Source organism: Oncorhynchus kisutch, linkage group LG4, assembly GCF_002021735.2.
Source record: "Oncorhynchus kisutch isolate 150728-3 linkage group LG4, Okis_V2, whole genome shotgun sequence".
Classification (NCBI taxonomy): domain Eukaryota; kingdom Metazoa; phylum Chordata; class Actinopteri; order Salmoniformes; family Salmonidae; genus Oncorhynchus; species Oncorhynchus kisutch.
In genome coordinates, this window is record NC_034177.2 from 53,461,756 (window position 1) to 53,476,229 (window position 14,474).

General features: G+C 42.4%; 1 protein-coding gene across 1 annotated transcript in view; it reads right to left on the reverse strand.

The window, feature by feature from the left end:
* Window positions 1-460: 460 nt before the first annotated feature.
* Window positions 461-14,474, reverse strand: part of LOC109888736 (CD82 antigen) — a 44,279-nt gene continuing 30,265 nt past the window's right edge. Inside the window, exons 5-9 of the mRNA XM_020479907.2 lie at window positions 13,360-13,434; window positions 10,927-11,025; window positions 6,719-6,892; window positions 3,396-3,479; window positions 461-3,058 (exon numbers count right to left, since the gene is read on the reverse strand). Coding sequence (XP_020335496.1) covers window positions 2,981-3,058; window positions 3,396-3,479; window positions 6,719-6,892; window positions 10,927-11,025; window positions 13,360-13,434 — 510 coding nt within the window. The 3' untranslated portion in view covers window positions 461-2,980. The remainder of the gene's footprint in view (window positions 3,059-3,395; window positions 3,480-6,718; window positions 6,893-10,926; window positions 11,026-13,359; window positions 13,435-14,474) is intronic.

Sequence of the window (14,474 nt, forward strand, 5' to 3'; positions counted from 1 at the left end):
CTTGAGGGGATCTGCATAGAATAATGGGAGAAACTTCCCATAAACAGATGTGCCAAGCTTGTAGCATCATACCCAAGAAGACTCAAGGCTGTAATCACTGCCAAAGGTGCTTCACCAAAGTGCTGAGTAAAGGGTCTGAATACTAGTGTCAATGTGATATTTCCTTTTTTATTTTGAAAGATTTAGCAAAAATTTCTAAACACCTGTTTTTGCTTTGTCATTATAGGGCATTGTGTCTAGATAGATTGATGATAATTATTTTACATTTTTAAATACATTTTAGAATAAGGCTGTAACATAACAACATGTGGTAAATGACAAGGGGTCTGAATACTTTACGAAGGCACTGTAAATCTGCAGATTGTAAGTCTTCCTCCTATATCAAAATAAAATAAAATAATACAACTCAAAGATACAGTAAATTCTTTCATAGTTTCTTTAAAAAATATAATACTGCTAATGGTTTGTGATGGATTCAGTTTATTAACAATCCTTGATACTGAATAAAAAATCCAAAATAGTTTTCCTTTTCAACATGGCTTCTAACTCCAGGAACACCCCTACATGTAACATACAACAAATACATACATGACTTTAAAATGTTTCTATTGAGTCAAATAGAAACTTTCAAAACACAATATAAGTTCAATTATAAAAGTCTCAATTTGGCAGTACAAAGAGGACTTCACAGGGATTTTATATTTCATACCTCCACTGATTTTCGAATAATGCCTCCGGCTTATTATTAAAAACTCTTCTTCGTGTCGAAAATGGCCAACTTAATAAAATAATAATACATCTGTTTTTGAATGTGTAGTTATACAAGTAATGCTGAAATGAGAAATGTAGCAACCTCTTAAAGGGATGACAGTCATGGTGGTGGAATTCTTGGGCTGAAGACCAGAGACCTAAGGGGACCAACAGTTTCACCAACAGTCTGACTACAATAGCTACATAAAGTCAGGACCCAATTTCTCTGCCTATTCCACAGAAAATAGTGCTGATAATAGCAGTGAAGCTACTACATCAGCCAGCCAGACTCTGTAGTTAATAAGAGACAATGTCTGCATGCCAATTGGTGCCCTTTTTCCTATAAAGTATACCACTTTTGACCAGGGCTCAAAGGGAATACATAGGGGCTTTGGTCAAAAGTAGAGTGCACTATATAGGGAATAGGTTGCAATTTGGGGTGCACACAATAAGAGTGGAACAAAGAATAGCATTCTGAAAATAAAACAAAAACAGAGCAGCATTTCTTTCGAAATATAAAATACTGACAATGCTCAGTGACTCAAACCATCACTAATTTGTCCCTTAGTAAAGTCATATGTTTTTAAAAATCCCATGAAAAAATGACAAAGAAATTACAAAGAAAATAATAAAAGAAAGTAAAACACAAGCATAATATATCATACGTACATATACACTGAGTGTACAAAACATTAGGAACACCTGCTCTAAATCCACTTGAATCAGTGTAGATGAAGGGGAGGAGGCGACAGGTTAAAGAATAATTTTTAAGCCTTGAGACGATTGAGACATGGATGGTGTATGTGTGCCATTCAGAGGGTGAATGGGCAGAACAAAATATTTGCCTTTGAACGGGGTATGGTAGTAGGTGTCAGGGGCACCAATTTAAGTGTGTCAAAAACTGCAACGATGCTGGGTTTTTCATGCTCAACTGTTTCCTGTGTGTATCCAGTATGGTCCACCACCCAAAGGACATGCAGCCAACTTGACACAACTGTGGAAAGCATTGGTGTCAACATGGGCCAGCATCCTTGTGGAACGTTTTCGACACCTTGTAGAGTCCATGCCCCGATGAATTGAGACTTGTTCTGAGGGCAAAAAAGGTGTGCAACTCAATATTAGGAAGGTGTTCCTAAGGTTTTGTACACTCAGTGTATAATATACTTCATGAAATCTATTAATTCATCTTGGTAGCTACTCGTTTTCCGTAAACCAGTCAGGCCAGACACACCCGTAAGAAAAAGGGAGGGCAGATGAAGGCAGAAGATACTAAGGCCTCCGTGGAGAGACTGATGAAAGAGTGGAGTAAAAAGTAAAACCCACCCCAGCACCACAAATAGCAGCTGTGGGATACCCCTCCTGCAGTACCCCCTCCACAGTGTTCCATAGTGTTGCATTTCAAGCCCCTCCCCAAAGCCCATCTTCAGAAAGTAGGAGTGCTGATCTACTATCAGTTGCCTTTTAGATAATAATGAATAGACAAGAATGGAAAGGGGATACCTGATCATAGATCAGCACAGGTCCAGGTCCTCTCTCTGATCAACAGCTCACAAAAAGTCACTAAAGTGCTCTCACAAACAAACTTACTAACTAATTACATAACAACCCCGAAAAGTGCTTCAGGAAGAGACAGAAAATAACAGATGAGAACTGAGGAACATCCTGGATTCATATGGGTGTTTGTTCACACTCACTCCATCAGATACGTTATATCCCACTGTTGAATTCATTAATACCTAAAGATGAGTGTCTTCTAAAACCAAGTCATTTGATGAAAGATAAGGCAAAATGTGTGTGTCCAAAAAGATACAGGTCCATATGTTGATTGAGAGTGTGTGTGTCCGGACACTGTGTCTGTGTTTCAATGCCAGAGTGTGTCTGCGTTTCACTGTCAGAGTGTATGTCTGCATGTCAGAGTGTGTGTCTGCGTGTCTGTGTTTCACTGTCAGAGTGTGTGTCTGCATGTCTGTGTTTCACTGTCAGAGTGTGTGTCTGCGTTTCACTGTCAGAGTGTGTGTCTGCATGTCTGTGTTTCACTGTCAGTGTGTGTCTGCGTGTCTGTGTTTCACTGTCAGAGTGTGTGTCTGCGTGTCTGTGTTTCACTGTCAGAGTGTGTTTCACTGTCAGTGTGTGTCTGCGTGTCTGTGTTTCACTGTCAGAGTGTGTATCTGCGTGTCTGTGTTTCTATGCTGTGTGGTGTATAGCTTTTCCTGTCTTCAGGTCTTCATAGTCAGTACTTGGGTACTTTGGTGTAGTCCTCCTGGACAACACTCTTACACAGGCACATAGACAGGATCATTCCCAGAAGCTGGAGAACGAAACAACTGGGTTAGTTATGCTAAAAGCACGCACGCACACACGCACTCACAAACACACACACACGTGCCCAAAAGCACCAATGCATGCACACACAGATAGACAGACACACGCACGCACACGGCAAGCACACACACAAGCATTAAAACCAAAACTAGCATACACAAAGACAACCACACCAGGCGCAGAAACAGGGTGGGGCACAGTAGACCTCCTATTATTAATCTTGAAGGTGCAGGATGCATACACATTCATACCTCACATGATGAGGGACTGTGTGTGGGCATGTATGTAATGTGTGTGTGAGGGCCTTTGTGTGTGTGCGATACCTCAATGACTGCCACTCCAACACAGATTCCAAGAATAACTCCACAGTTCTCCAGAAGCCAGCCCTCCACACTATGCATGCAGCCCTGTAGAAAGAGGGGGAGAGAGAGAGAGAGAGAGACAGAATTTAATTTTTGAAAACCTTGAATGGCACAATCCAGGGTAAAGTACATACCGTACACAGTGGCGAACCGTCATTCAGGGCAGCTTTGAGCCCCACATTTTTCGGGCTAACCCTTAACCCCCCCCCAAAAAAACAAAAGGCGTTGCAGTCTGCTGTGAAGCATTCATCCATGTATACGGGTAAGAGTCTAGCAACAGATTCAGATATTATACATGCAGTTGAAGTCGGAAGTTTACATGCATTTAGATTGGAGTCATTAGAACTCGTTTTTCAACCACTCCACAAATTTCTTGCTAACAAACTATAGTTTTGGCAAGTCGGTTAGGACATCTACTTTGTGCATGACAAGTAATTTTTACAACAATTGTTGACAGACAGATTATTTCACATATAATTCACTGTATCACAATTCCAGTGGGTCAGAAGATAAAATACACAAAGTTGACTGTGCCTTTAAACAGCTTGGACAATTCCAGAAAATGATATCCTGGCTTTAGAAGCTTCTGAAAGGCTAATTGACATCATTTGAGTCAATTAGAGGTGTACCTGTGGATGTATTTCAAGGCCTACCTTTCAACTCAGTGCCTCTTTTCTTGACATCATGGGAAAATCAAAAGAAATCAGACCTCCACAAGTCTGGTTCATTCTTGGGAGCAATTTCCAAACGCCTGAAGGTACCACGTTCATCTGTACAAAGTATAGTACGCAAGTATAAACACCATGGGACCACGCAGCATCATACCGCTCAGGAAGGAGACTCGGTCTGTCCCCTAGAGATGAATGTACTTTGGTGCGAAAAGTGCAAATCAATCCCAGAACAACAGCAAAAGACCGTGTGAAGGAAACAGGTACAAAAGTATCTATATCCACATTAAAACGAGTCCCTATATCGACATAACCTGAAAGGCCGCTCAGCAAAACCGCCATAAAAAAGCCAGACTAAGGTTTGCATCTGCACATGGGGACAAAGATTGTAATTTTTGGAGAAATGTCCTCTGGTCTGATGAAATTGAAATAGAACTGTTTGGCAAAAATGACCATTGTTATTTTTGGAGGAAAAAGGGGGAATCTTGTTAGCCGAAGAACACCATCCCAACCGTAAAGCACGGGGGTGGCAGCATCATGTTGTGGGGTGCTTTGCTGCAGGAGGGACTGGTGGACTTCACAAAATAGATGGCATCATGGGTAGGAAAATTATGTGGATATATTGAAGCAACATCAGTCAGGAAGTTAAAGCTTGGTTGCAAATGGATCTTCCAAATGGACAATGACCCCAAGCAGACTTCCAAAGTTGTGGCAAAAGGACAACAAAGGCAAGGCATTGGAGTGGCCATCACAAAGCCCTGACCTCAATCCTATAGAAAATGTGTGGGCAGAACTGAAAAAGTGTGTGCGAGCAAGGAGGCCTACAAACCTGATTCATTTACACCAGCTCTGTCAGGAGGAATGGGCCAAAATTCACCCAACTTATTCACCCAAGCTTGTGGAAGGCTTGTGTTGGCACGTTGTGTTAGCTAATCCAAGCTTATCAATTTAAAAGGCTAATTGATCATTAGAAAACCCTTTTGCAATTATGTTAGCACAGCTGAAAACTGTTGTCCTGTTTAAAGAAGCAATAAAACTAGCCTTCTTCAGACTAGTTGAGTATCTGGAGCATTAGCATTTGTGGATTCGTGGGTTCGATTACAGGCTCAAAATGGCCAGAAGCAAAGACCTTTCTTCTGAAATTAGTCAGTCTATTCTTGTTATGAGAAATGAAGGCTATTACATGTGAGAAATTGCCAAGACACTGAAGATCTTGAACATCGCTGTGTACTACTCCCTTCACAGAACAGCGCAAACTGTCTCTAACTAGAATAGAAAGACGAGTGGGAAGCCCCGGTGCACAACTGAGCAAGAGGACAAGTACATTAGAGTGTCTAGTTTGAGAAACAGACGCCTCACAAGTCCTCAACTGGCAGCTTCATTAAATAGTACCCACAAATCACCAGTCTCAACGTCAACAGTGAAGAGGCGACTCCGGGATGCTGGCCTTCTAGGCAGAGTTCCTCTGTCCAGTGTCTGTGTTCTTTTGCCCATCTTAATCTTTTATTTTTATTGGCCAGTCTGAGATATGGCTTTTTCTTTGCAACTCTGCCTGGAAGGCCAGCATCCCGGAGAAATAGAGAGGGGGAGAGCAATAGATACAGTGAGAGAGAGGGAGAGAGAGGTGTGCAGAAAGAGGTAAGAATAAAGGGGTGATCCAAACGGGTCAGGACACAGAGCGCTCTCCAAACACCACCGTTGTCTTTGGACGAGGCTCAGTGCAGCATGCATACCGGTGTGTGTGTGTGTTGTCTTTGGCGGGGCCTGTAGAGCGGTAGAATAACAACCAGAGGCTGGCTGGAAAGAGAGAACATAAAAAGGATCCCTCTATAATAACAGTCCAGCAGCCTTACGGGAAAACATAGGAAACATTCATCAGCCCTCTGCTGTGTGTGTGTCTCTGCTGTGTGAATAGAGGCCTTTACTCAACACAAACAACAGGGATTGCTGCTGTCAACAGGGTGATTAAGTACTACTGTAGTCCTGCCTTCCTGAATTACCATCTAGGACATGACTAGGTTGCTGTCGGATGGTCAGGTGGAGTCTGATTAGATTCATATAGGAATGCAACTTTGTAATGAGATGACACAGACCTTTGCTAAAAATACATTTTCTGTTAAAATTAAATATAAACAGAGAAGTTTAGCTATGGTTTGCTCTAACAAACAAGAGCCAGGGTGTGGCTCATATACAGGCAGTGTACACAGATCCCAGTCTCCTTGACGTCTGTCCCTCCCTCTCCCTCCCTCTATACTATTTCATAAACAGGCAGGTCAGCAGACAGGTGTTCACAGAGCCCAGTCTCCTTGACATCTGTCCCCCTCCCTCCCTCTATACTATTTCATAAACAGGCAGGTCAGCAGACAGGTGTTCACAGAGCCCAGTCTCCTTGACATCTGTCCCCCTCCCTCCATACCGTTTCGTAGACTGGCAGATCGGTAGAGCATGGTTTAATGTCAGTCCCCCCTATCCCATCCTCTCTCTTTAGCTTTCCCTCCCTTCCCCCTCTCTCCAACATACCGTTTTTGTAGACAGGCAGGTCAGTAGACAGGTGTTCACACAGCCTACTCCTTGATATCTGTCCCCCCCTCTCTCTATCTCCCCCCTTCAACATACCGTTTCATAGACCGGGAGGATGTTGGACAAGTGTTCACAGAGCCCTGTCTCCTTGACGTCTGTCCCGGGCAGGGTTTCGTTCCGACAGGAGCAAGGGTACATGGAGACAGAACTGTTCCTGATCCATACATTCTCCGACCAGTTGCCTGGGCCAGTCCAACCACAGCACTTCATCTGGAAGGCGGGGGGGGGGAGGCAAGACAGGGAGGTGGGAAGAGGATGGGGGAGAGAGAGAGGGGGGATTGGCAGAAAGAAAGAAAGAACAAAAGAAAGAGAAATAGGGAGAGAAAGCATGATTAATATGTACCAGTTAAATTCTTTTCTGAAACAGACAGTGTTCAAACAGCAAAAGAAGCCCAACACTCCTTGCCTGATGCTCGCATGAACATTTTGGGGTGATAGGCTTGGCAGGAGAGCCAGATATGCAAGAATGAACAGGGGAGTGGGATGTTAAAGTGGAAACCTTTTGAATAAGTAGCGCCGTGAGAGTGCTTGTGCTTTTGAAAGCACAGTATCACATTCAGTTGACAACTGAACTATACTGAACAAAAATATAAACGCAAATGAAACAATATCAAAGAGTTCATATAAGGAAATCAGCCAATTTAAATAAATTCATTAGGCACTAATCTATGGATTTCACATGACTGGGCAATTGGTGGGCCTGGGAGACAGGCCCATACAATCACAATGAGTTTTTCATCACAAAAGGGGTGTATTTCAGACAGAAATACTCCTCCGCACACCCTCTGACGATACCGCAGGTGAAGAAGCTGGATGTGGACGTCCTGGGTTGGCGTGGTTACACGTGGTCTGCGATTGTGATGGAAATTCTCTAAAACGACGTTGAATGCAGCTTATGGTAGAGAAATTAACATTCAATTCTCTAGCAAGTGCTCTGGTGGACATTCCTGCAGTCAGCATGCCAAATGCTTGTTCCCTAAAAACTTGAGACATCCGTGGCATTGTGTTGTTTGACAAAACTGCACATGTTTAACCTCACTAGGGTAGGGGGTACTATTTTCACCTCCGGATGAAAAGCGTACCCAAAGTAAACTGCCTGCTACTCAGGCCCAGAAGCTAGGATATGCATATAGATTTGGATAGAAAACACTCCAAAGTTTTTAAAACTGTTAAAATAATGTCTGTGAGTATAACAGAACTGAAATAGCAGGTGAAATCCTGAGGAAAATCCATCCAGGAAGTGCCATTATTTTGAAATGGCTGTTTTTCCAATGAAAGCCTATCCACCATTTAAAGGGATAGGACCCAGATTCCGTTCCCTATGGCTTCCACTAATGGTGAACAGTCTTTAGATATTGTTTCAGGCTTTTATTCTGAAAAATGAGGGAGAATGACAACTTTGAGTCAGTGGATAGTGGGATGTCCCCAGAGCTGTTTCCTGAGCACGACCTGACAGCACGCCTTTCTTGTTTTTCTTATATATTGACGGTATATTGTTCGGTTGAAATATTATCGATTATTTAGGCTAAAAACAACCTGAGGATGACAACCTGAAAGTTAAATAGTTATAGTAATTTAATTTGAATTTGGCACTCTGCAATTTCACTGGATGTTGGACAGGTGGGACGCTACCGTCCCACACCCCCTAGAGAGGTTAATGATCACGCTGTTTAACCTGTTTGGGCTAGGGGGCAGCATTTTCACTTTTGGATGAAAAGAGTGCCCAGAGTAAACTGCCTCCTACTCAGTCCCAGATGCTAATATATGGATATTATTAGTAGTATTGGATAGAAACACTCTGAAGTTTCTAAAACGGTTTGAATGATGTCTGTGAGTATAACATAACTCATATGGCAGGCAAAAACCTGAGAAAAAATCCAAACAGGGAGTGGGAAATCTGAGGCTTGTAGTTTTTCAACTCAGCTATTATTGAAGATACAGTGGGATATTGGTCATCTTGCACTTCCCAAGGCTTCCACTAGATGTCAACAGTCTTTAGAACGTTGTTTGATGCTTCTACTATGAAGGGGGGCTGAATGAGAGGGGAATGAGTCAGAGGTCTGGCAGAGAACCACGGGCTCGTGACACACGGTCATGAGAAAGTTACCTCTCGTTCCATTGCTTTTCTACAAACGATGGAATTCTCTGGTTGGGACATTATTGAACATTTATGATAAAAACATCCTAAAGATTGATTCTACACATCATTTCATATGTTTCTACGACCAGCAATATAACTTTTTGGACTTTTCGTCCGACATTTCCGCTGGAATTGCCCGCGCCTCGTGAGTGTCGATTTGTTTACTAAACGCGCGAACAAAAGGTGTTTGGACATAAATTATGAACTTTACCGAACAAATCAAACATTTATTGTGGAACTGGGATTCCTTGGAGTGCATTCTGATGAAGATCATCAAAGGTAAGTGAATATTTATAATGCTATTTCTGACTTTTACTGACTCCACAACATGGCGGGTATCTGTTTGGCTTGAATTGTTGTCTGAGCGCCGTACTCAAGATTATGCTTTTTTTGTCAAGTAAAAAAATAAATCTGACACAGCGGTTGCATTAAGGAGAAGTTTATCCAAAGTTCCATGTATGATAGTTCTATCTATTATCAATGTTTATTATGAGTATTTCTGTAAATTGATGTGGCTCTCTGCAAAATCACCGCATTGGAACTACTGAACATAACACGCCAATGTAAACTGAGATTTTTGGATATAAATATTCACTTTATCGAACAAAACATACATGTGTTGTGTAACATGAAATCCTATGAGTGTCATCTGATGAAGATCATTGACCTGTTGTGACTAGGGGGCAGTATTTTCATTTTTGGAAAAATAACATTCCCAAAGTAAACGGGATATTTTGTCAGGACAAGATGCTAGAATATGCATATAATTGACAGCTTAGGATAGAAAACACTCTAAAGTTTCCAAAACTGCAAAAATATTGTCTGTGAGTATAACAGAACTGATGCAGTTCTGAGAAAGCCTGAGAAAATCCAATCCGGATGCGACTCATGTTTTGAATGCTCTGCGTTCCGATGCGTCCCTATTGAGCAGTGAATGGGCTATCAACCAGATTCCTTTTTCTACGTATTCCCCAAGGTGTCTACAGCATTGAGACGTAGTTTCACGCCTTTATGTTGAAGAATACCCGTAAGCGGCTTCATTGCGCAAGTGGTCACCTGATGGCACTCAGAGTGATTATTGCGTAAATTACAGAGGTAGCCATTTTTCCTCTCGCTCCGACTGAAAAACCAATTGTCCCGGTGGATATATTATCGAATAGATATTTGAAAAACACCTAGAGGATTGATTATAAACAACGTTTGCCATGTTTCTGTCGATATTATGGAGCTAATTTGGAATATTTTCCGGCGTTGTCGAGACCGCAATTTACGGTCAATTTCTCAGCCAAACATGAAGAACAAACGGAGCTATTTCGCCTACAAAAATTATATTTTTGGAAAAAATGAACATTTGCTATCTAACTGGGAGTCTCGTGAGTGAAAACATCCGAAGCTCATTAAAGGTAAACTATTTAATTTGATTGCTTTTCTGATTTTCGTGACCAAGTTACCTGCTGCTAGCTGGACATAATGCTATGCTAGGCTATCGATAAACTTACACAAATGCTTGTCTTGCTTTGGCTGTAAAGCATATTTTGAAAATCTGAGATGACAGGGTGATTAACTAAAGGCTAAGCTGTGTTTCAATATATTTCACTTGTGATTTTCATGAATAGGAATATTTTCTAGTAATATTTATGTCCGTTGCGTTATGCTAATTAGTGTCAGATGGGAGTTACAACAAGTTAAAGGTTAGTGATTCATTTTATCTATATTTCTGCTTTTTGTGACAACTCTCTTTGGCTGGAAAAATGGCTTTGATTTTCTGTGATTTGGTGGTGACCTAACATAATCGTTTGTGGAGCTTTCGCTGTGAAGCCTTTTTGAAATCAGAGACTGTGGCTGGATTAACGAGAATTGTATCTTTAAAATGGTGCCTAATACTTGTATGTTTTAGAAATTTGATTTATGAGATTTCTGTTGACTGAATTTGGCGCCTTGCAATTTCATTGGCTGCTGGCGAGCGGTTCCGCTAGCGGATGGAAAATTTCTGGGATCTTTTATTCAGCTCATGAAACATGGGACCAGCACTTTACATGTTGCGTTTCTATTTTTGTTCAGTGTAAATATCAACGTTGACAAAGTGGAAACTAAGGCTACTCACCGTCCTCTGTACATAGTCCCAGGTGTGTTCTGTGGTCCTGTTCTGACCAGTGTAGTTGACCAACATCCCCTTGATGATGTTGGACATCTCATGCTTCATCTGCATAGGGAGACAAAGGAATTAGCATGAGCTAATTTAACTTTCAAAGTTAGGACAAGAAGAGGTACTAAAAAAGGTACTAATATTATCTAGGCATGATGCACTAATATTATGAAACCTGAATATAGCAGATCATGGGTAATAAATGCACACATCAACAGCACAATGTCATGTTTCAATTACCTTTCTATATACAAATAATGACAACAAGCTATACACTAAGTGTACAAACATTAGGAACACCTGCTCTTTTCATGGAATAGACTGACCAGGTGAATCCAGGTGAAAGCTCTGATCCCTTCTTGATGTCACTTGTTTACTCCACTTCAATCAGTGTAGATGACAGGGAAGGGACAGGTTAAAGAAGTATTTTTGAGCCTTGAGACATTTTCGACATGGATTGTGTTTGTGTGCCATTGAGAGTGAATTGGCATGACAAAAGATTGAAGTGCCTTTGACCGAGGAATGGTATTCGGTGCCAGTCTGGGTTTTTCACGCTCAACAGTTTCCCGCGTGTATCCAGAATGATCCACCATCCAAAGGACATCCAGCCAACTTGACACAACTGTGGGAAGCATTGGAGTCAACATGGGCCAGCATCCCTGTGGAACGCTTTCGACACCTTGTAGAGTCCATGCCCCAACTAATTTAGGCTGTTCTGAGGGCAAAAGGGGGTGCAACTCAATATTAGGAAGGTGTTCCTAATGCTTTGTACACTCAGTGTATTATACAGGGCCACATGGTAGGGAGGCAGGGGAGTTGTGCCTAGCCTACATGCCTTAATAGGGGAGGAGTGGTGAGGGAGCCCAACCCTGTTCTGGGAAAGTGTGCCACCCTGCCCTAGCCTGTGGTAAACCCTAAACACAGAGAGCAAGCATTCACACACACATACAGCCATAGCAACCCCCACCTATCGTGAGTCATGAGATTCAAGTGGATCATGGGAACGGCTGAGCTAACAGAACTCAAACCGGTCAGATCGTCTCAAAAAAAAAACACTCCTGTTTGTTCACGCAACACACACACACACACACACACACACACACACACACACACACACACACACACACACACACACACACACACACACACACACACACACACACATATCCAATTTCACCCATTAGCCTAATCTTCTTTCTTCTATAAAACAAGAATCACAGGTCCAAACTAGTTATGGAATCTTGAATATCATTATTCTACCTCGATTTTGTGTTAAACAATTAAATAAAAGCTTCCTTTTTGAGCTTGAGCAGTTTGACTCTGGTAAAAACTCAAATAGCTGAAACTCAAGTTTGTATCTATGCTGTTTTAATGTTAAGAGTTACAGTAGATTTACAGTTGACCAACCCTTGTGGTGCTGTAGTGCCCCTCTCCTACCTATAGGGGGTGACGTGCCATTATACACCGTGATGACACGTCTCCATCCCCATGCTGTCATTTCACCAGCCGCTCAGCGTTGGCAACCGTCACGACAGAGCTGGAAACACATTTCACAAGCAAATGCCTTCCACATCGTCCCCCCTCCACAACCTTTCTCACCCCTCACCCCCACATCAATCCCCAGCCTGCCCCCCCCCCCCCCCCCCCCCCCCGAGTAGAAGCGGAACTACCTGTATGAACTGCTCAAAATGAAAACATACAACACCACAGTACAGCAATACACGTTTCCTCTGCAGATTTCACACATCTCTCCCTAAACCCCACCTGCTCTCAGTCTCCCAGTCTTTCACTTTCCACTGATGGGTCGCGATCCGATTCTCTACTCTTCACCCAGTAGTGTCTACCCGTTCAATCCCCCCTAAAAACACTGCATTGGAGCAAGCATGGCTGGAGGAAGATTCCACCATATTTCTTAAATCATTTAAATCCATAAGTGGAAGTACACTTCTGGAGAAGGGTCGAGAATCGGAACTCAACCGTTGACTCATCACAGAACAATGCTTCACTCCTGGCACACCCTGTTCCTGTTACACCAACACTAACTGTACATTCCATCACAGTCAGGGGTCAGAGGGGGGATTCTGAGAAGGCCTTCCCAGGAGTCAGGGAAGGTACAGCTGTGTAGGGGGGAGTGGAAATTCAAGATATGTCCCAGCTGCGATGCCAAGAGAGGGAAGGTGAAGGGGGGAGAGCGGGACTCGGGAGATGGGGTAGGAGAGGGGCAGGGATTGGGAAAGGGGGGCAAGGAAGGCAAAGAGGGAGAAGGATGAAGGGGGGTGGGAGAGGGATGAAGAGAGAGGTGGTAGAAGAGTGAAGCAGAGGGAGATGAAGATGGAGAGAGTGTGGGGTATAAAGAACAGGGAAGGACATAGGGAGGAAGGTATAACTCACCCTGTCTCTCTGAAAGTAGATGAGCACCCCAGCGGTTACCTGGGCAATGAGGATGAGCAGGAGGCAGGTGAAGTACTGGGGAGAGACAGACAGAGAGCATCATGGGAAAGTGAGTTTGACAGGTTCATTATAACAGTTCAAAACAACAATGGTCTAGTTTTGTATGACACAGGCCAAACCAACTTTTACAGAGAATGTTAATCAATGTTATTGACTTGAAATGTTAGTCAGTTTAGTCAATCTGAAATGGAATCTCAGAAGTTGAATGGACACTGAAATAATGTAAGTCATTTGAAATGTTTTTTTTTGTAGAAGCAGAGCATGGCTGCCCTCACTACACCCCTGAAGCTCCCAGGTTTATCTCCCTGTAACCCCTCCTCACCCTCCTTTAACCCTCTCATCACAGTAAATCCACACATACTGCTGACCTAGGATGGTATTTAACTAACAATCCTCCATAGACCAAACAGGACTCTTTGCATCTATACTAGAGGTCAAGCGATTAATCAGCATGGCCGATTAATTAGGGCCGATTTCAAGCAATCGGTTTTGAATGCCGATTATGGCCGATTACATTGCAGTCCATGAGGAGACTGCGTGGCAGGCTGACCACTTGTTATGTGAGTGCAGCAAGGAGCCAAGGTAATTTGGTAGATAGCATTAAACGTATCTTATAAAAAACAATCAATCTTAACATAATCACTAGTTAACTACACATGGTTGATGATATTACTAGTTTAACTAGCTTGTCCTGCGTTGCATATAATCAATGTGGTGCCTGTTAATTTATCATCGAATCACAGCCTACTTCGCCAAACGGGTGATGATTTAACAAAGCGCATTCGCGAAAAAAGCACAGTCGTTGCACCAATGTACCTAACCATAAACATCAATGCCTTTCTTAAAATTGTACATAATTATGACATAACATTGAAGGTTGTGCAATGTAACAGCAATATTTACACTTATGGATGCCACCGGTTCGATAAAATATGGAATGGTTCCGTATTTCACTGAAAGAATAAACGTTTTCTTCTTTAAATGATAGTTTCCGGATTTGACCATAATAGTGGCTCGTATTTCTGTGTGTTTTTTACATTATAATTAAGTCTATG